Here is a 23,071-nt window from a genome sequence, read left to right as displayed (position 1 = left end):
TTTTTTGAGTATAGGGCATTTTTCCAGACTTCAAATTTATGCTTCCCAATTTTAGATCCTTAAAAGTATTAAAAATGTAAGAATGTAAAATTAAAGAGTTACTTGATTTAGGGTATGATATATTCTGAGCTCCAATTTGAATCACTACTTAACAGTATTAGATCTAATTGTTTAACTTAAGTTGTTATTACAACCAACTAGGGCTACCTAAGAAAAGAATAAAGATCATTATTGAAATATTTTTACACAAAACATTTAAAAAAATAGTATTTTGTTGAGAAAAGTGTATAGGATTTCTTTTGCACAAACTAAATCGATGACAGGGAAGTCACTTAACTCAGTCTTTTAAAGAATTTTGCTTTGATCTACTCTGTTCTCAACTAACCAAATGGCCCAGAGTCTATTCCAAGTAAGTTAACACCAGATACCAGATAGAAAAGTAGGATAACTAAACATTGTTCGTATTTAAATTGATTTCCATTGAAAATACCTTTCATAATTACTTTGACATTTATTTCAAAATAAAACAATTTTTTTAAAGTCTCGAATTAATTTCAGGTTCAAGTCAAACGCCAGTGAACCAAAAAAAAAGTTTTTCAGTTTGCTTTTTTACGCTCTTAAGTTAAATATCTCTGTAACTACACACATAAGATCTATTAAATGTTAAGCACATTAAAAGTTTATTATTTTATCTTTTATAGGCATAACATTTTAAATTATTTAGACACACCCGTTAAACATAACATTTTAAATTATTTAGACACACCCGTTACTAAAAGATTGTAATAATGATAAACAGTTCATACACGACAGCCAAAAAAAAACTTGTACACTGTTCCTTTTGTCCTCTTCTAAATACCGTTATGAGATAATTGTCAATGTTTCAATTTTTTTTACTTAAGCTCTCAGTGTCTTCTTCTTTTTATTAGTTATGAAAAGTGTTTTGGGTAGTTTAAAAAAAAATAAAATGGAAAACAAACAAACGTCAATTGATTTAAAGAAACTAATCGTGAAATTGTGGCAAGAAAAAAAAAGTTATAGGAAAATTGGAGACATCGTAAATAAACCACATTCTACAGTGCAGTACATAATAGATAAGTACAAAAAAAAACAGACCTAGTGGAAGTGGATGCCCCAGTAAGATCGCGACTCAACAAACTAAAAGGCATATTATCAGAATCATCAAAAATAATCCCAAAATTTCAGCTGTTGAAATTGCGGATAGCCTAAAAGAAAATTAAATTGTTGAGGTACATCCACAGACTGTTAGAAACTTTCTACATTCGGAAGAATTCAGAGGTTTTACACCTCGAAACAAACCGCTTTTGTCCTCAAAAAATATTAGAAAACGTCTGGATTATGCAAAAGAATATGTACGAGGGGCGTTCAATATATTCTCGGTATCGGGGTGAAGCTGCGGTTATATATATAAATTGAATTATTTATCAAGTAATACTATTATTTTAGTGCATTCATGTAAAATTTCATATAAATGTGATTATTATTTACCGTTAAATCTCTATTTAAACAGAATCATAATGGCAACTGAGACGATGATGGTGAAAATTGAGCATCGCGCTGTAATTAAATTTCTTACTAAGCAAGGAAAAAGTAAAAAAACTATTCATGGCAGTTTACCAGGGTTCCGCACCTTCATTATCAACTGTGCAAAAGTGGTCAAGTGAGTTCAAGAGAGGCAGAGAGAGCATTGAAGACGACCCCCGCTCCGGCGCTACGGCTTGTGTTTGTACGGGAGAAAGCATCAAAGAAGTCGAAAAACTTGTTCTCGAGGATGCCCGAATAAAGGTGAAAATGATGGCAGAGATCACCAAGCTTTCGACTGGTACCATTCACACCATCCTTCATGACCATCTTAACCTTTCAAAGGTCAGTGCAAGGTGGGTGACACGAATACTCACAGCGCCTCAGAAAAAAGTGAGAATCGCATGCTGTAGGGAACTTTTGGAGATGTGTAGTGAGAACGCGGACGGTGTTATGCATCGGATTGTTACTGGGGACGAAACATGGGTTCACCACTATGACCCTGAAAGCAAACAAGAGTCCATGCAGTGGCATAAAAAAGGAACAGACCCCCCGAAGAAGTTCAAAGTCACTCCGTTAACCGGGTAGCTCATGGCCACAATTTTTTGGGACTCAAAGGGAATCTTACTCAACGCCAAATCCTACGCTTCCACTTTACATAATTTGCGGGAGGAAATTAAAAAGAAAAGACGAGGTAAACTCGCAGCGGGTGTGTTACTTCTTCATGACAACGCTCCTGTTTACACGGCGCGAGTTTCCAAGGCTCCTGTGGGAGACTGTGGTTTTGAAGAAATTCAACATCCACCCTATAGTCTAGACCTTGCCCCTAGTGATTACTTCCTCTTTCCGGATTTGAAAAAATGTTTTCGTGGAAAAAGATTTTCGGATGATGAAGAACTCAAGTCGGCAATAAATGGGTATTTTGCAGGGAAAGAGGAAACTTATTTTTTTGAGGGTTTAAAAAAGCTTATCTCAAGATGTAACAAATACATTGATGTTAGGGGAGATTATATTGAAAAATAAAAACAATTTAAATTGAATTCGCATTTTCCTTCATATCGATACCGAGAATATATTGAACGCCCCTCGTATAAAAGCCCACAGAGTTTTGAAATTCGGTTATCTTTACAGATGAATCGAAATTTAACATATTTGGATCGGATGGCCGACGTTTTGTATGGAGAAAGCAAGACACAGCTTTAGATCCAAAAAAATTGAATTGTACAGTAAAACATGGTGGTGGAAGTTAAATGGTGTGGGGTGCCATGGGAGCAAACGGTGTTGGGAATTTGGTGTTTGTTGAGGGAAACATGAATAAAATGGATTACCTCAACATTTTAAAAAATAATCTGCAATCAACAGCCGTAAAATTAGAAATCTTCGTTTGTTGTAAGAGAATGGCTGCTGTACAATGTAAAAAAGGTACTTAATCACCCTCCCAAAGCCCAGACCTTAATCCTATAGAGCATCTGTGGGCTCATATGGAAAAAAAAATTGAGAGAAAGGACGGTTAAAAACAAAACTGAACTAAAAATCGCATTACAAAACATATGGAATGAAATAAGTCCAAATGTTACCAAAAGTTTAGTTCTAAAAATGCCTAGAAGGTTACAGGCAGTTATAGATGCTAAGGGACACCATACAAAATACTAAATTTTGAAATCTTTTCACAAGATTGTGTTTTTTTTACCAAAAATAATGAAGTGTACAAGTTTTTTTTTGGTTTGTTAAAATCGACTATTTTTAGTTTTCTGTATTTTTTTCGTCAAAAATTGTTATGTGTTTGAAATTTGATAAAATTCCTTTTATTTGCAATAAATTTCTTTTCGCTGTTGCATATAGTTTTCGACATTTCTGTAAGCACTAGGAGAACAACTGTACAACATTTTTTTGGTTCACAGGTTCAAGTCAAACGCTTTTATTTTTAGAAAACGCAAAAAACTGAAATGTTTCTAGGAATACTCGTAAATAAAAAAACATAATTGATTAAACTTGAATTAAAAAAGTTTAATTTTAGTTAAGCTTAAAATTTATATTGCCATAATTTTTGATCTAAAGACCAATAAAGTTCAAACTTAGAAATTATATTGGCACTACTTATAGTATACATTTTTTCTAAACTTTTTTTAAAAATTAATTCAAAAACAAATCGCACTCCCTTGCCAAAATGAAAAATTAAAACAAAAACAAAAAATAATTTTATAAATATCTTAACAACTTACCCAATTACACAATTATACGTTAATAAGTGGACTTTTGAAAGCCTATACCGTGGAAGAATTTTATTTTTCATTTATATTATTCAGCAACTATTATGCCAACAACCTGGACGAGCACGAGATGAGACGAGCCTGTCTTACCTATGATGAACATTGATATAACATAAAGGAGCTTACAGTTGACTATTTTGCACTTGGTCACCGATGGCACTGATAACTGGCAAAATTGGTCTTTGCTTAGACAAATCTATGCTATTTCCCGAGTGTAATGAATCACTTGCATCACAGGTTGTGTCTATGGAATCGTTGGTCATATCGCTGTCGTTATTGAAATTGCCATTGGTAAGAATTGTTTGCATTGGAACCATTTCGGCGGTGGAGGTAGTGGCTGATGAAGCGGTTATATTGCTCAAGCTACTGCTGGAATCGAAATGTTTGCCAGCCTTGATATTCGGACCGGGACTCTTGTCGAACGAATCGACAGTCGTTGAGGAGTCCTGAGAAACTTGAATAACCGAGCTACGATTTACATGTTGTTTATCTTTGCGAATTGGAGGTTTGGGTACTTCCTTTGGTTCGGCATTGATATTGCCATTTCTATGCAGGGCACCCTTACCTTCCTTATCTTTGTCTTTATCCTTGTCTTTTTCCTTATCCTTCTCCTTTTCTTTTTCTTTATCCTTGTCTTTGTCTTTGGATTTTTTGAAGCCTGCAATTAGAGCTTTGTGAGCTTGAGCCTTGATGCCTTCTTTGCTGGTTCGTATAATCGAATTTCGACTGCTAATAGGTTGCTGTACTGTTTCGCCACCACCGCCGCCGCTCTCTTCGGTAATGCTCGACAAAGCTGGCGGCTGATTTTGTGTTTGCGACTGCAAGAGATGTGGATCATCACCCTGGATTGGTATGTCGTCTGGAATAGTTTGTTTTGTTTTTATTTTCAAAAAAAGAATTGCGACAGATTATCGTCGAAATAATAATAAATTCAATTGTTTGCTTGGTTTTGAGAAAAATAATTTTGAAACGCGTTTTGGGTGAAATTAAGCGCGCACAGAGCAACTTTGCATATTTAAGAAAATAGTTCTTAATTTTTAAAAATGAAATTAATAAAATTTTGATATAAGCTTTAAAATTGGTATAACAAGTTTTTGCTTTTATTTATTAGAGGAAAAATAAATTATTGTAACGTGTCATTATGTTTTTTAAAAAAAAAGAAACAATATTGTGAACTATTGAAAGATTAAAAACAAATATTTTGGAGCTTTTTTTTTAGAAAATGTAGATAAAATGTTTGATACAAAAATCATGCTTAGCAATTGCAAAATGTTTAAGCTAAACTTAAGCTGGTTAAATTGGTTTCAAGGTATGAAATAATAAAATATAATGAAAAGAGGCATCCCATGGGTGTTTGATTGTGTATTTCGATTCATTTGTATCTAGATAGCGTTTCAGGCATAATCAAAAAATAAAAAATAAACCATTTAGTCAAAAAATTCAATTCAAAAAGCAAACTTAAAAATGTTTTTTTTTGGAAAAGTAGCCTAAAAACAAAAACATGGATATGGTGTATCGAATATTAAAAATATACTCACTCTTTTTATTTCGATAGCTAAAAAAATATCAAACTTGTGGGGCTATATAAAGAAGGTACATAAGTTTACCTTAAAAACTTGTAGGTTTGGAGGGATTTGGACGTAGAAACTTTTTGAAGAAGGCCAGGTCGTTAATCGATCCCGATGATTACGATTATAAAGAATACTACTACTTCAGGTGTAGACACACATTATTCAATAAATAAAACTGATATTTTTAGTTTAGTGTTTTTATGAACAATAATGGAAAAACTAGAAACGAATTGGTAGCAATTTAAAAAATGCTTTTCGAATCTCTTCCTTTAAATTGTTAAAAAACAAAAGACAATTAAGAAAAGAAAAACAAGGAAGTATTTGCATTTATTTTGCCTCCTGGAAAAAAAGGAACTCATCTTTAAACCATCATCAATGTTAATTGTATTGTTTTTTGGATCATACAATATCCCCATTTTTGGACTTGAAAAAACTTATCTCTCTTTTAATTTAATTTCAAAGATGTTCCATTATGTATTTTGCTCTCTAAGGCGCCAGTTATAGCTATCATTAAAATCGGTTCTGAATCAATATTTGACGGTGTTTCCTTTGATAAGAAATGAAAATTATATACTGATCGATCGGAAATCACATACAGAATTTTTTTTTTGATCAAAAAAGTGTAATTGCTCATTTATTTTTTCTAAAAATGTTTTTTTCTATTTTTCGGACGGAAAATTATTTTCCTGAACAGCTGATAATTTTATGTTCAAAAGTGAAACGAATCTTTCCACTGATTTGTGTGGAAATTTTGTGGATTTCAATCAGGAAATTATTTTAAATGACAGACATTTTTAATGGTAGCTTAAACGACCTGCCAAAAAATGCCAATGTTTGATGAAAACCAACGATAGCTATAACTGGCGCCTAAGATCAAGCATTTTTTTTACTCCTACCAGACAAAATTGTGTTTAGAATGTTCTGCTTGAAAACAGTGCGTTTATTTAGATTTTAAAATTATTTAAAAGCCGCCCCAGCAGTTTATCAAAATGTAGCCTTGTTTTTCGTTTTCTTCTTCTATTTTTTGGCTTTCAAACTTAAATTAAGGATTGTGAGAACTTGCTTTTTTTGAAAACTTTAAACCTACGAGTAGACGGTATATTTTGCGGTTCGGACGTCATTTTTACATCATAATACGCGACTATCGACGCTTATCATCTAAACACCCTTTTGGTGCAGTCTTCACATGCACGCAAATGGTTTGGTAGTGAAGCAGTCCTGATAGCCAAGAAACGAAAGACTATATTAGTCAGTCCGAAGCGGGAATAGTTGGTCGAATTTTTGTGCTAGTTTTTTTCGATTCTTGGCAATATTACGCTTAGTAGATCAACAAATTGATCGGCAGACATTCGGACGAAACTGTGGTATAATTGTGCTTCATTTCCACGCAGTTCCAGTAAGAATTTCGTGCGGAATCCTTCTGCCTGGCGATGCAGAAGTCAGTCATTTGTTCACACACTGCGCACCCATAATTTCTCCACTCCAGTTTCTGTTTGACGTTCATTTTTGTATCTTCTTTAATCAATCTTTCCGACATTTTCAATTACTTTCACCAGTTTATTAATTTAATGACTGTTAGTTTTAAGCTTCGTCAATCAGAAACCTTGAGCAAAGCAATTCCAACGTAATTGCAAAGTTTTACCAATCCCGAAATTAGTATTACCAAAAATTCATAAGGAAGGTCTTCCTCCCGACCAATATGTTCATCGACAAAAGTACCTTGCTACAAATTGGCTAAATATTTGATAAACATTTTGAATAACATCGCCTTTAATTCGAAATATAATGTCAAGGATTCTCTCTTATTTAAATCGAAGCTCAGCGGGTTGAGCATTGACAAGGGCGAAATTTTAGTATCTTTTGATGTTGTTTCCCTCTTAACTAATATTTCTTGAAACTGGCACTCGGACCTTATAAGTAAAAATTGGGACACAATTAAAGTACACACTACAATAAAAAAAATCTATATTTCTTAAGCTAGTACATTTCATAATGGTAATAAAATATACCAACAAAGATGTTGGCAATACTGCCACAACATCAAAAACGCCACCAAGCAGCGAAACCTTGAACCTCCAGTTGATATGATGAAAAGAGACATAAGATTTGATGAGAAAGAGGGAAAATACGAAAATTTGTCCAACGATCTTTTCTGTTTGATATTATATTTCGACGAGACCCCATCAGCGGAAGAAAAACACAAAATTCAAAGTCTTCGGTTTTGTATTTTTTTTAAATAAATAAATAAGTTGAAATTATAATTGCGAGTTCTATTATTTTTGTTAATTTCCGGATAAGATTTTTAACAAAAGGGATGGAATGCCGATGGGAAACCCTGCATCTCCGATTATGGCAGACATCGTGTTCGAAGAACTTCTTGACAATACTCTGGACAAACTAAACCTAAAATTCTCACAAAATATGTAGACTACATGTTTGTAAAAGAAGAGGACGTAGAAAATACATTAGCCACCCTCAATAGTTTTCATAAAAAGCTTCAACTCACTGTTGGAAAGGACAAAAATAACCGACTACCGTATCTTGACACAATTATTATCAGAAAAGAAGACAAATGGATTGATTTCAAAAACCAACTTCATCAGGAAGGATCGTTAACTTTAATTCAAAACACCCAAAACAAACTATCATAAATACTGCTGACAATCTTATAAGAAGAGTTTTCAACGTCAATAAAAAAATCACGATCAACAACTTTTTACTGAACAAAAACTTATAACCAACCTGATAAAACAATATCAACACCAAAAACCTTAGACAAGTAAAATAGATGATAAATTGTAAAGGCAACTCGGACGAAGAATGCAACCATATTTAGTAGAGGGACACCCCTAGGTGGTGTTCTATTCCCTCTCCTCTGGAACCTAGTGGTGAATGAAATCCTAACTAGTCTGGACGCGGAGGGTTTCAGAGTGATAGCCTATGCGGATGAAGTTGCTATAGCAGTTTCAGGAAAGCATCTTAATATCCTAAAAGAACTCTTACAAAATGCCTTAGACAGACTAATACTTTGGGCTAATCGGTGTGGACTGGGTGTTAACCCACACAAAACCGATCTGGTCTTATTTTCGAGGAGATACAAAATTCCATTTGTCAACCCTCCTTATATTAAAGGAATCCACTTAAAATTCTCAGACGAGGCTAAATATCTGGGTCTTGTCTTAGACAAAAAACTAACTTGGAAACGCAACGTACAGGAAAGAGTCAAAAAAGCTACTGTAGCTCTCTTTTCTTGCAAAAAAGCTATTGGTAATAAATGGGGTTTACAGCCCAGAACCAAGCATTGGCTATACACATCGGTAATCAGACCGATATTAACGCACGGTGTGGCAGTATGGTGGACTGCTTTAGAGAAAGGTATAAACAGGGATAAGTTAAATAAAGTCCAACGTTCAGCCTGCCTATTTATAAGCGGATCGCTTCGCACGACCCCGTCTGCGGCACTGGACACCTTGCTCTACCTTACCTACACCTCTTGACATATTTAGTAAACAAATAGCTGCAAGCTCTGCTATTCGCCTCAATGCTTCGTCGCAGTGGACTAACAACAACATTAGCCACTCCGTAATTCTAAGGTACTTAGAATCAATTCCAAACCACACAGACTACACCATCCCCCAACTACAATTCGACAAAAACTTCCAGATTTCTGTACCTACCAGATCTTTTTGGGAGGATAGGACATTCTTGGAGGATGAGTCAATCCATTTTTACACAGATGGGTCAAAAACCAAAGAAGGGGTTGGTGGAGGTGTGTACTCTGAACGACTGAAATTAAGTCTCTCATTCCGCCTTCCCAATCATTGTAGACTTTCAGGACATAAATCAGACTAAAAAAGTAATGACTCACAGAAGACAGCACTGGCATCGCACTGTATTACTCTTAATCACTCTCCTGACTTTGAAAATGTAAAATTAATGCAAAGAGAAGACAACTATAATAAGAGAATGATAATCGAAACGTTGCATATCATCAACGCCAACAACACCATGAAATGAACCAAAAAACTGACGTGGAACGTGGAAGAGATAAGCCCTCAGTAAAAACACTTGTTAGAGAGTACGAGAATAAAAACCTCTAATATGCTCTTTTGACACTAAATCTTCTCTAAAAAGGTGGCTGCCAACTCATGTGTAAGGGTTAGAGCCACCTCTCAATGGACCAGTAACAATACTGGACATACTTATTCTAGACAATTTCAGATCTATCCCAGATCGCTTAGACTATACCACCCCAAAAATGGTATTTGGTAAAAGATTCCATGTGTCCATCCCTTGAAGATCCTCCTGGGAAGAAGAGAGACCCCTGGAAGACCATGCGGTACACTTCTATACTGACGGTTCAAAGACCGATCACGGAGTTGGAAGTGGTATCTTTTCAGAACAACTGAATCTCAGTCTATCCTATAGACTTCCCAATCAATGTAGTGTATTCCAGGCCGAAGTAATGGCAATTAAAGAAGCACTATCATGGCTCAAAGAAAACGTTATATCTTGTAAGGATATACGAATCTTATCAGACAGCCAAGCCGCTCTTAAATCTCTCGCGTTTGTCTCCACAAACTCTTAAACAGTCCACGATTGTCGATCATCTCTGAATGAGATGACGGAACAGTTTAACATTCACCTCATTTGGGTGCCGGGCCACAGAGACATTCCGAGAAATTGTAAAGCCGATGAGCTCGCCAAAAACGGAACACTTCTGCCTCATGTTAGACAAAAACATAACATAGGAACACCACTTGCTACATGCAAATATCTTCTCAAGCAATATGCTCTAGAAACAACAAATGCTAGATGGTCACAAAGTACCACCTTTCTAGCAACCAAGCAAATATGGCCAAGTTTTGACTTAAAACGGTCAAAAGGCATCACTGAGCAGACAAAGTATAAGCTCTACAATTGGAGTAATAACGGGACACTGCCTCTTAGGAAGACATGCTCTGAGGCTAGGGGTCTACACAAATGACTTCTGCAGAAGCTGCATGGACGAGGAGGAAGAGGAAACGGTCCAACACCTTCTATGTACATGCCCAGCACTCTCCATTAGAAGAAATTACTTTCTCGGTAATCCCTTCTTCGATAGCACCAGTGAACTGGCAACGATTGACACAAAACGTCTCTCTAACTTTATATGGACAGCCACTCCAACCTAACCTAACCTATAGTTTTTCAATGTTGAGTACGAGAATAAAAACTTCTAATATGATCTTTTGACACTAATTTTCCTACGCCTGTTATTTTTAGTTGAACTTTGTGTAGTTAAGTCCAATTTTTTTTTAATTTTTGTAAAAAGATTTTAGATTTTGATGTTCAAATGGTAGACATGTGCATTCAAGAGGACACAAGCGTCCACAGGTTTTTCTCAAAACCCACCTCTGTCTATCAACTCCTACTCTCACCTCCCCGTGGTGAACATCGGGTGCCTAGTACCTCAACTGGAAATTGGGTTCCAACCCCAGGGGAAATTTGTTGGGGGCAGCAAACGAGAGAGGGGGGGGAGAGGTGTTTCCACTAAGGCACCTCTCCTTATCCAGGCGGCAGCGGACGAATTCTCGAGATGGAATCAACGGTGGAGTCTACAGTTCCAGTAAGGTTGAACTACTTAGTGAACACCTTATAGGGCTTCTTCGACATATTCGGAGCCCAGGCCTGTAAGGAGCGGTTTATCCGGCTTCCCTTCCTTGGAGTTATACTAAGGATCTGGCCCTCCAGGTTGGGGGTTGTGCCGTCGGGGTGACTTCCTGCCCACGTAAAAAATACCTTAAGTTTCGAAGCACCAACAAGCCTCGGATACGGACGGATTCACTGTTGACAACCCACGCAAACGAAATAAGGACAACGAACTTCGGATATATACGTGGAATGTTAGCGTGGAATGTTAGCGGAAGCCCTAAACTGCTGCAAGGCAGATATTACAGCCATCCAGGAAGTGCGATGGAATGGACCGGGCAAACGCAAACTAAAAGACTGCGATATCTACTAGAGGGATGTCACAACAGGAATGAGGTTTGTAAATTTTACCAAAAGGTAAAAAAAAACTCCCAAGGGTACCAGCTACGAACCGAAGCCTGTAAAGACGATCAGGGGAACATCGTAGTAGAACCGCAGTCGATGCTGAGAATATCACTTCTCCAAATTATATAACGGCGATGACGAACCGAATTCCGCTGTAAGGGAGATACAACGACTCAACCTCGGCGACGCAGATCAACAAGACGAAGTGAAGATGGCTATATCTAAACTTAAGTCAAACAAAGCTGCTGGAGCTGGCGGCATCGCTGCCGAACTATTCAAAGCAGCAGGCGATAACTTGGTAGGGAGCATACACCAACTCATCTGCAAAATATGGTCGGAAGAAAGCATGCCCGATGAGGGGAATCTCAGCATAGTGTGTCCGATACATAAGAAAGGAGACCCTCTAAACTGCGCCAACTACAGAGGCATCAGTCTCCTTAACATTGCGTATAAGATCCTCTCTGCCGTATTATGTGAACGTCAGAAGCCATTCGTCAACAACCTGATTGGTCCTTATCAGTGTGGCTTCAGACCAGGAAAGTCCACTATCGACCAAATATTCACACTACGGCAGATCTTGGAAAAAACCCAGGAACTTCAAATCGATATCCACCATCTCTTTATCGATTTTAAAGGCGCGTATGACAGCATCTATAGGGAAGAGCTCTACCGACCAATGTCTAGTTTTGGCACCCCTGTCAAACCTATCCGTTTGTGCAGAATGACGATTTAGAATGCACGCTGCTCTATCAAGGTCGGAAAAGATCTCACCGATGCATTTGATGATAAAATTGGTTTTAGACAAGGCGAGGCACTGTCATGCGACTTCTTCAACATCGTTCTGGAAAGAATTCTGCAAAATTCAACCGTCAACACTAGAGTCACAATCTTCCAAAGGTCCATCCAATTACTCGGATACGAAGATGATATTGACATAATTGGAAGATCAAAGCGTGATGTCAGTGGAGCGTTTTTGAGCATTGCGACGGAAGCAAAGAAGATGGGTTTAGTTTTCAATGAGGGCAAGACCAAGTATATGCTGTCATCAAAAAAGGACACGGAACGACGACGTCTTGAACAAAACGTCACCATGAACAGCTATAACTTTGTGGTAGTTAAGGACTTTGTCTATCTAGGCACCGCTATTAATGCAGAAAACGAAACCAGTGCTGAAATCAAACGAAGAATAACTCTTGCAAATCGCTGCTTCTTTTGACTTAGAGTAGTAAATTCCTCTCTCGAGTATGTAAAATCACCATCTATAAGACACTCATCATCCCGGTTCTCATTAATGGCGCTGAGGCCTGGACCCTGTCAAAGAAAGATGAGAGCGTCTTAGGATGCTTCGAGAGAAAAATTCTTCGGGTGATTTTTCGTCCCGTACGCATAGATGGAGAATGAAGGAGAAGATATAACGACGAACTGTACGGGCTGTACAGCGACACTGACCTAGTTAGCAGAATTAAAGTCCAACGGCTTAGATGGCTAGGTCATGTAGAGCGGATGGACATCAACGCTCCAGCCCTGATTCTGAAGATCATTATAATTAAAATTTACCTTTTCCATTGTTGTTATTTTTTTTTCAAAAACATAAAATCAAACCCAAATTTTCAAAATACCAACCTCTCATTCAAAAATATCTAAAAGCCTTAACAAAAATCAAAAGAAATCAGCAATTTTATGCAATCTTGGAATAAATTAATTATAACAGAAATGACAATTTAGCTTCACTACATTAACAAATAATCTAGCAAAAACTTATTTTGTAATAAATAAAATTAAATACAAAAAAGAACCCAACTCAAGCCCAGCTCCAATAAAATATAAAATTTGATTTGAATGTCAATGAAAGTTGTGGATGTGGTGCACATTTTCAAAAGTCATTTTATCAACAAAAAAAACATAAACAGAAACATAACCAATTCATTAAATATTAAAAGTTTAGAAAAAAAAAGAATTAAAAAAAATATATTTATATAAAATGTATTAAATTTTAAATATTTACCCATCCAGTCTTAGATTGTGCTGAGAAGTTAACCCATTTTTGCTTATAATGGAATCAATTCAATAGTTCAATGTTTTTTTTTTTTTGTTTGGTTTGATTTGTTGTATTTTTCGTGTTTAGAGGTAAGTTTAATGTAAATAATTATGTAGGTATATTAATTTAAATAACTTCTTAACATGCGTTTAATATTTAATTATTTAATAATTACTAAATTAAAAAGAGTATATAAATATAAGTTAACTTTGTTATTTTGTACAGCTTTTGTTTAAAAAGGGATAAGTTTTGGAATTGGATTTCAAAAGTTAATTGTTTTTAATATTTTGTTTTTGGTTATTCTGATTGGACTGATTTCCCAACTGCTTTAGTAAAGAAATTGTGTATTTTTTTTTTAAACTAAGAATTTTTATATTTTGTTTTTAGTTTAAGATACTGATTAGTTTATGTGAGTGAGTGCGTTTATATGTAGGCATGTATTGCTATGTAATGTTTTTTCTTTTAATTTTTTGTTTTATAAACTTTTTTGTTTGTATATGAGAATATAATATTTACTCTTGGTATAAACAATAAACTCTTATGGTCTTAATCTTATTTACATAATAACACAAAAGATTTTTTTATTTTTGATTGCTTCGTTTAATTCGTTTTTTTTTCTAATTTGTACGATTCTTTTTGTTAAATTTTATTTATCTACTAATTAAAGAGGATTTTCGATATTAAATGAGTAATTTATATTCAATTTGGAATGTCACCTTGTTTTTATTTTTATAAGGGTCTATCTAATCTGAAGGATATAAAAAGTTAACATTTATAAATGCTGGTAAACACTCGGCGAATCATCAACCTTACTTTACTTTTAAATCGAATGAAACCTAGAATCCAGTGAATAATGTAGATTTATCTTTAAATCTGAACTCAATTGGTTTGAGTCCAAAGAAAACGTACCTACAGCTATGGCCAAAATAATAGGAACTAGCAGTAGGTGCAGCGAAGCACTGCACTGAGATCGCGAAAGTAGACCAAAGTTGTGAAAGAATGTTATTTTATGTCATTCGAATTTAAAAAAAAATCAGAGGCAGAGCAACTTTAATAAGAAAATCTAGAGCTAATATATTTATCGGCAATGAGATTTTGATCCACATGTCAGTTCTAGGACAGCTTTTCTTATCATGCTAACCTTAAATCAGACGTATTGTTAAGCGGACTCATTTTACAAATATATATAGTTGTATTCATAAAAATAGCAGTGCTGGTCACACTTTATTAGATTGTCAATTATTTAAATAACGGAAATTCTTAGAACAAAAATGAACATGTTACTTGCATATAACGGTCTTTCGTTTTCATATTAGAGACATATACTCTACTTTTCCCGATGAACACACATTATTTCAAACTCTCTGGATATGGAGTGTTCATAAAAATAGCAGTGCTTTTGATTTTATTATTTTTTATTTTTCGATAAGTAAATATTTTACTATTTAAAGTTTTAAGTATTTGTAACATACTAGCATATACAAAATTAATAAATATTAGTTCAAAAATAAACAATGGATAGGTCAAGACACTGCACAGAAGAAATTCGAAAACTTATTCGAAAACTGCGTTTGGATGGAAAAACCTACCAAAATATTCAAGACATCAAAAATGGTCAGTAACGCCTTAACCCTAGTTTACAGCCCCAAAAAACTTACTACTTTTCTTGCCTGGGGTGTGTTACACCCCAACAATTTCAAGCGACTCGAATTGTTTAAATTAGTGTTCTGTTGCCTTGTTTACGTTTTTTTCCAATCGAGTTGGCATTGGAATAATTGTTACTGTTTATGAACACGTGTATTGTTCTGCAAAAGTTAAAGCGATTTTGTAGAGAAGTGCAAAAAACTTTGGAATTTATCAAAAAGTAAGTATGAAAATATTGTTTTATAACACAAATGTTAAAAGTTAAAGAACTTTGTAAATGTATACCTAATTTGTTTTAGTGTCTAATTTAGATGAATTATTGAAAAAATATAATAAAGGTGATGAAGAAGAAAGGGCAATAGCGTTGAGAGCAATGCTAGACTGGGAATCAGATGAAGAAGGCGAGACTGATCCATTTTATGCTGGCGGTGATGACGAACAAAATGATCCAGATTTTTTGGCAAATGTTGAATTCGATTGTATTTATTTTCTTTTAACATTCTGTATAAATCGTTCTTTGAATAAATTTCGATGAAACTTCGGCAGAGATGTTGGGACCAATTGAAAGTTTGCCTGAACCTGATGAAGTTGAAAGTGATATTGATCAAGAATCAACGACTCCAGTTTCAAATGACGTATGTTTTCTTGCTCATAATGGTCGAAAATGGATGAAAGATCCGGAGACAGCAGCTCTGTCTCGTGTTCAAGGAAGCAATGTTTTCAAGCCTGGTGGAACTGTTCGACCTACGATTAATTTGAAAAACTCGTCTCTTATCCAAATTTTTAATCGAATTTTTAACCTGGATATGAGAAACGAAATCATAAAACGGACAAACGAAAAGGCCAATGATAACTACGAAAAATTAAATGCAAAGCGAACAAAGCAACGTTTTTGGAAGCCTTTAAATATGAATGAACTGCAGGCATACTTTGGGGTTTTGCTTTACATTGGAGCAATGAAAGATGGTCACCTCCGTCTGCGTACACTTTGGGATCCAATACATGGCCATACAATTCTTCGCGCTGTGATGTCATTTACACGCTTTGAGGAGTTGAATTTATTTTTGCGATTCGATGATTCAATTGGCGGTCGAGGACAATCAGCCGCAAAAAAAAGCAAACCTGCTAAATATGGTATCAAGTTTTGGTGGCTCAATGAGAGTTCAACTGGATATCCATTGCAAGTTTCAATATACACTGGCAGTAGTGATCAAAGTGTAGGCCTTGGCCGTGGATACGATGTTGTGATGTCATTGATGCCGAGATATTTTCACACCGGAAGGAATCTTACAGTGGATAACTTTTTTACTTCTGTAAATTTGGCACTAAACTTATTGGACAAAAAAATTACTCTTCTTGGGACTATTCGCAAAAACAAACGCGACATTCCCAAACCATTTGTTGTCAAGGAACTCCTAAATGAGTATGATGTACCAATCAAAATAAACAACAAAAAACAATACCGTCCACTTTATTCTTCACTTTTTGGATTTTCGGAGAAAATGGCATTGGTTTCATATGTTCCAAAACCCAGGAAACAAGTTGTGCTGCTTTCAACACAGCACATTGTTGAAAAGGTAGTTTTCGGACCTCAAAATAAACCTCTCATGATATTGGACTATAACAGAACAAAAGGAGGAGTCGACGTGTTTGACCAAATGGTATCTATATACTCATGTTCTCGTCAAACCAATCGGTGGCCCATGGTTGTTTTTTACAATTTGTTGGATGTTTCAGCTTTAGCCACAGTTATTATTTTTCGCCATTTTAACCCTCCTTCAAAAAATATAAAGGTATTTAGAAACGAAAAGCTTATCCAACTTGCACAAGAACTTATGGAAAAGGAGTTGGATGATCGTTCGCATCCTTCAATGGAAAAAAGGTTATCCAAAGTTAGTCTTGATGCTCTCCGCGCTATGGGAAGACAGTTGCAGGTTTTTCGTTCAGTTGACGAGAAGCTTCCACGAAAACAGGTATTGATTATTGTAAAAAAAAAACAAAATGTTTCTAAAAAGCTTTTTTATTTTCAGGCCAGATACCACCTTTGTCCGAGAGCAGACGACAGGAAATCGGGGTCAACTTGTGATGTTTGTGAAAAACACATTTGTCATCGTCATCAAAAAAGTTACAAGCATTTAAAAGTCGTCTGGGGTGTATCACACCCCAGGATGTAAACTAGGGTTAAAATGACAAAATAAACCGAAAACGCGAGGCCCAAAAAGGATGACTATTGAAAGAACTGACAAAAATTATTCAGTTAGCAAAACAGAACCCTTCCATAGGCTCTAGGAAAGTAAGAAATGGTTTTCAACTGTCAATACGAATCCGTCTTTTATAACCGAAGTTACCATCCAGAAGTCCACGCAAGGTACCATTCTTGACGAAAGGCATGTGGCAAAGAGAATGCAGTTTGTTAAAGCGCATAGAGATTAGACAAGAAAAATGGAGGAATGTTCTGTGGAACGATGAAAGCAAAGTCGTCCCTTTTGGGTCCAGAGGTCGTCGAGAATATGTGAGAAGACCCTAAAATGCAGCATACGATCCACGGTACACTATTAAAACCGTGAAGCATAGTGGAAGAAAAATTGGGCTTACTTTTCATACTACGGGGTCGGGCCTATTTATCCCATCGGGGGTATAATTGATGCAACCGAATATACTCGTATGAAAATTCTCGAGGAGGTTATGCTAAAGAGGAAATGCCTTTAGTTTGGGTATAGGTAGGTAGAAATGGCGATCTCAAGGCAACCTAGCTTGAGATCCAATTAAGGCTGAAGTGCGCCGTTTTGATACCAAAAACTCGTTTGACCTTTGATTGAAAGGGATATATTAATAGAGAAGCTTCATAGCGATTATGTTAGAGCCATTTTGTCGCATTGAAAAAAAATTAGGTCTCTAATCTTTGTCTCAGATAGCTCATCAAGTTCTTGAAAGAATGCTCTTCCAAAGCATTTCATTCTTGTGTTTGCCAAAGCAGGACATTTGCAGAGGAAATGGATTATGGTTTCACTTTCTCTTTGGTCACTACAACTACGGCAAAAGGTGTTGTAAGATATACCCAACTTCTCTGCATGAACTCCTATAGGCTTTGCTGGACCAATTTAGATGAGGATATAGCCGAGTTAATGGCTTTGACAGCTGCCTGACTGTCTGTAAAGATAGCCACATTTCGGTTTTGGGTTTGGAGTTTGTTTAAGTATCTTACATGCCTCCCTTATTGCCAGCAGTTCAGCCTGAAAAACGCTAGCAAAGTCAGGAAGCCTAAAGGATTTGGCTACATTTAGGGACTCAGAAAAGATCCCAGAACTAACTCCGCACTCCATCTTTGAGCCGTCAGTAAAGATGGTTGTGTCGAAACCTATCGACACGATGTCATCCTCCCAATCTTCTCTCGATGGGAAAATAACCTTAAAACCCTTACTAAGTTTTAAAGTAGGAGTGCAGTAGTCAGTGTCTACCGAGATAATATCTGAGGGAATTAATTTCGTAGTGTTGCTGTGACCGTAAGGTTTTGACAACCAGCTATTTGATTCCTTCAGCCTAATAGCGCTGCAGGAAACTATGTATGTATTTAATAAAAAGGTCGATTGATTGGTAGAAGATCCAAAATAACGTTTAAGGCGTCCGTTGGGCAAGTACGCATGGCCCCTGTGGTGCCCACGCAAGCTGTTCTCTGAACCTTCTTTAGCTTATTAATTTTATAGGCTTTGCTAAGAGCAGGCCATCACACAATGGAACCATATGTTGAGATAGGGCGTACTACGGCTGTGTACGTCCATAAAATCATCTTCGACTGAAGTACCCACTTTTTGCCGAAAGTTTTGCTGCAGGCGTAGAAGGCAACACAGGCCTTCTTAACCTGTACTTCAATATTTAGTTTCCAGTTTAGTTTAGGGTCGAGTATAACTCCCAAATATTTTGCACTGGAAGACAATGATAGGATTTGACCATTGAGTCGAGGTAGCGTGAAGGGCGGTACTTTAGTTTTGGTGGTAAAGAGCAACAGTTCAGTTTTACTTTGGTTAACTCCTAGTCCACAACTAGTGGCCCAGTTGCTAACTTTCTTCAAAGCTGACTCCGTGATTTCACTTATCACAGATTTGTACTTTCCTGACACCAATGGCACCAAATCATCCGCGTAGGCTACCGCCTTCACTCCACATCTCTCTAATTTAACGAGAATTGTATCCATGACCAGTAGCTATAGAAGAGGCGAAAGAACACCACCCTGGGGTGTTCCGCCACTCCCGTGTTTTGTTGCGATTGTATTGCCTAGAGAGGCTCGAATATTTCTACCACTGAGCATGGAAATAATCCGTTCTCGAATCTTCCTACCACTGAGCATGGAAATAATCCATTCTCGAATGATAGTTTGGGTATACCAACAAGACTATGACTCAAAGCATAAGTCAAAAAAGGCAATCATGATTTGTGCAGAAGAAGTTATCCGTTATGGAGTGGCCCGCTCAATTCCCCGACCTTAACCACATCGATTTTTGAAATTTGTGGGGGGATGTTAAGAACGCAGTTCATAAAGCAAACATACAACATACATTTAGAAAACGGTTTTTACTGTGACAAAGCTAACGGTAAAAAATCTATAGTACTTACTTATTTTCTATTATTATGAGTAAAATATTTTAGTTAGTTATTAGAAGTTTAATGAAATATATTATAACGTTGATATTAAAGACCTTTTTGTTTTATTTGGAGAGCACTGCTATTTTATGAACACAACTGTGCTCCATAAAACATGAAGAAGGGGGGTGGGAGCACTTTAATGTATTGAAACAAACTTTAATTTATTTGGAATGCATTGGAAAATGATTGCCCGTCATCCAATCGAAGATTCTATCAACCCCAATAAATTCATAAAACCAATGTTCAAACTTGCAACAGAATGCATAGTACTTAAAGTTTACTTCTCTTGAGTTTCTAAGGTTTACAATATTCGTTTTGAATGGAATAATTAAGATAAGTCGTATGTTTTAACACGCTATAAAAAATATGGCTCCTAGATAGTTTTTTTTTCAGCTGGAACGTAATGTTTACGAAGCTCTGATTTCAAAGGAACAAAATTTGTGGTACACGAACTGGCATTAAGTTTTGTGAAATGTTGTTAAAACATATTCAAAAATTTAGTAAAAATCCCCAGACGTCCAACTTTCAGCTTTCCTTCCAGACATCATTTAAGAGGCAGGGGGGGGGTAAGAAATTCTCTTCTTTTTATTTCTATATACACATAATCCAAAAAGTCTCCGTACAGCTGCTTTTCATTTTGTTGGTTCTGAGATAAAATATTCATTATTAAACAAGTATTTTGAAATTCATTTTTTTTCAGTGTTTCCACTTTGGTTTTTACATAAATTCCTAATACTTAAAACAAAAAAAAACACTAAAATTAGGCTGCTGTACGGAGGCTTTTTGGATTAAGTGTACAATATATTTGTTGCCATAAATTCTGTTACAAAACGTCAAGACCTTGTTGCTTAACCAGTTCAATATAATTATTAACGAAATATTAACTATAATCTATCAACAAATAAAATTAATTGACTTTTCTGTCGAAATGCATTTTTTGAAATTTTCAATCAAATGATCCTATTTTTTGGCTCTACTTTTATGAAGCGTGCGGCAAACAAACTTCAACATTTTTGACAACAAATTTTACTTTTTAAAAATCATATATTAAGAAACATTAAACCAATATTTTAAATTTTAGATTTGTTTCTTTAGAAAAATTACGTTATGTTCATATTATTTTGGGCATAGGTGTACATATTTAGTCTTATAGCTAAAGATTTGGAAATTTATTCAAAATATTATTAATCAAACTTTCTTCTAAAATAAAATGCATACAAGAGAATGTTTTTTTTTTTTAGTTCTTATCTAATCATTATATAAAAGTTTGCTTTTAATTCAAAACAAAATGATAATTATAAATGTAAAAATTTAAAAATATGATAACATGTGGTAAACATGCCAAGTAAGCTTTGCCAAACTTGGTCAGTTGGGCGGATTATTTGAGGATAAAAACAAGGTTATTAAATACACTCGACCCGCATTGTATACAGTAGAGTTACACGAATTTTAGTCAGCTTTCAATAGACGTGAACTTTTGGATCAAACTTAACAATTAATTTTTATATATTTACATACGTATACCTTTTAAGACAATTTTTAATTTTCAAATTAAAATCTACTTATTAATTGACTGCAAACAAATTTAAATGCATTTTACAAAGAGTTTTTCACATTCTCAGATTAGATAGAACCTTTATGATTACATAGATTTGATTTAAATTAATAAAGTTCTGATTTTAAAGACAAATCATATTCAAGATTTCCTTCGTTTTCTTTTTGTAAAAATGAATGCTCAAATAAATATCAATAAAACAATAATAAATTATAGTCAATTAAAGCTAACGCTCACATTCAATTCCTTAGGCGGCACAAAGCATCAATTTAATTTTGTTCTAATAGATATTGAATTCAAAAAAAAAAAAAACAACACGCAACAGGAATTACAATAATAACAATTAAAATATGAAACCGATCTCGACAAGAGCGTGGATAAGTGATATACATAACATAAAAATAAAATGTAACAAACAAATTGTGTACATACTGACAAAAATATCAACTTCACCTTAAATTTTTTTGTTAATACTATTGGCGCGTGTTTGTAATTGTTGTTGTTTTCTTTTTGTTTTGATTTTTAAAAATGTATAATTTTTTATTCGTATAACAACTATTTATTTATGATCGTGTAGCCAGATGCTGTTTGTATAATATGTATACTGGCCGGTCGACCGTTTGATAGCAAAGCATCTTTCTCATCAGCCGAATCGCATGCATCCTCAAGTTGGCTTATCAATCGAGCACCCGCACTAGATCTCAGTTCGGGCGATTGTTTGGCAGGCGATGAGGACTTTTTACGGCGAATTGCCGCCACCACTGATGAATTGGTAAAACTGTTTAAAATCTCTTCGGTTGATTTGGTCGAGAGTTGGGATTTTCGTATTTTTGGCGATGCATTTGGCGATGAGTTCTTTGACGATGATACAGATTTTTTCGGTGAGTCAGGTTCTTCTTCAATGCTGGATGTCTTACTGCCAGGACTGTATTTCCAGCCCCACGTTTTCCATCGCAATGGATTAATAAGGCTGCCATCACCACCGCTGTTATTATTGCTATTATTATTAGTCTTCTTCGAGCCGTCTCCTCGATTTTGTTGATTTGTCATGGTGGTGGGATCAGGATTGCCATCTATTTGCATCATTGCATCGGGATTGTTGTTGTCCAATGTGCGATACTGATCATTGGTATTGGGCTGATGGGGCAAACTAGCCAGAAACTCCATGTCCAAATCGTCTAACAAAATTTTTGACACACAACACAATATACACATGGAGATTTTATTATGCAATAAATATAGTGATTCTTTTAATTTTAATTTTAATTTAATGTTTATTGTTTTTAAAACAGATAAGATTAAAAGACAGAATACTTTAAAATACAGTAAGTATTATATTTATGAAATAAAACAAATTGGAAAGAAGGGTTGTTTATTTTTTTTTATCTTTTGGGGGTTGGTGTGGTGTGGGGTTGGTGAAGACAGAAGAAACAAAATTTGGTACAAACAACAGTGAATATTTAAAGTTTTGCTTTTATTTTTGTTTTTTTTTTTCACAGAATAAAATGAGGGAGAAGTATCAATAAAAAATATAGTAGGTTTTGTATAAAAATAATTTATATTGAATTATGTACATTACATCTTTACTAATACAATTTCTTCTGTTCTTATGTACTAACGTTTCTAGAATTTTAGTTTTTGGTTGTTTTTTTAAATTATTTATGGTCAAAAAGTCGTTATAAATTGTTTTATATATATATAAAGTGAAAGCAGTTAGGATATTAGATTTAACGGTTTGTTTGTGAGATTAGAAGACACAAAAATCATAAAACAA

The 23,071-nt window shown here is 35.2% G+C and overlaps 1 protein-coding gene across 3 annotated transcripts in view; it reads right to left on the bottom strand.

The window, feature by feature from the left end:
• Window positions 1–3,433: 3,433 nt before the first annotated feature.
• LOC129950133 (hyccin) overlaps window positions 3,434–23,071 on the bottom strand; it is a 29,967-nt gene continuing 10,329 nt past the window's right edge. For 2 of the 3 annotated variants that reach the window (XM_056061965.1, XM_056061966.1), the window contains exon 6: window positions 3,434–4,671. In XM_056061965.1, the coding sequence (XP_055917940.1) occupies window positions 3,935–4,671 (737 nt within the window). In that variant the 3' untranslated portion in view covers window positions 3,434–3,934. Of the gene's footprint in view, window positions 4,672–20,461; window positions 22,476–23,071 lie in introns of those variants that run through there. The other variant, XM_056061967.1, reaches the window with a different exon arrangement.

The sequence above is a fragment of the Eupeodes corollae genome, chromosome 3 (assembly GCF_945859685.1).
Source record: "Eupeodes corollae chromosome 3, idEupCoro1.1, whole genome shotgun sequence".
Taxonomy (NCBI): Eukaryota; Metazoa; Arthropoda; class Insecta; order Diptera; family Syrphidae; genus Eupeodes; species Eupeodes corollae.
Note: the sequence above shows the minus strand (reverse complement) of the source record. Positions and strands in the feature narration are given on the sequence as shown.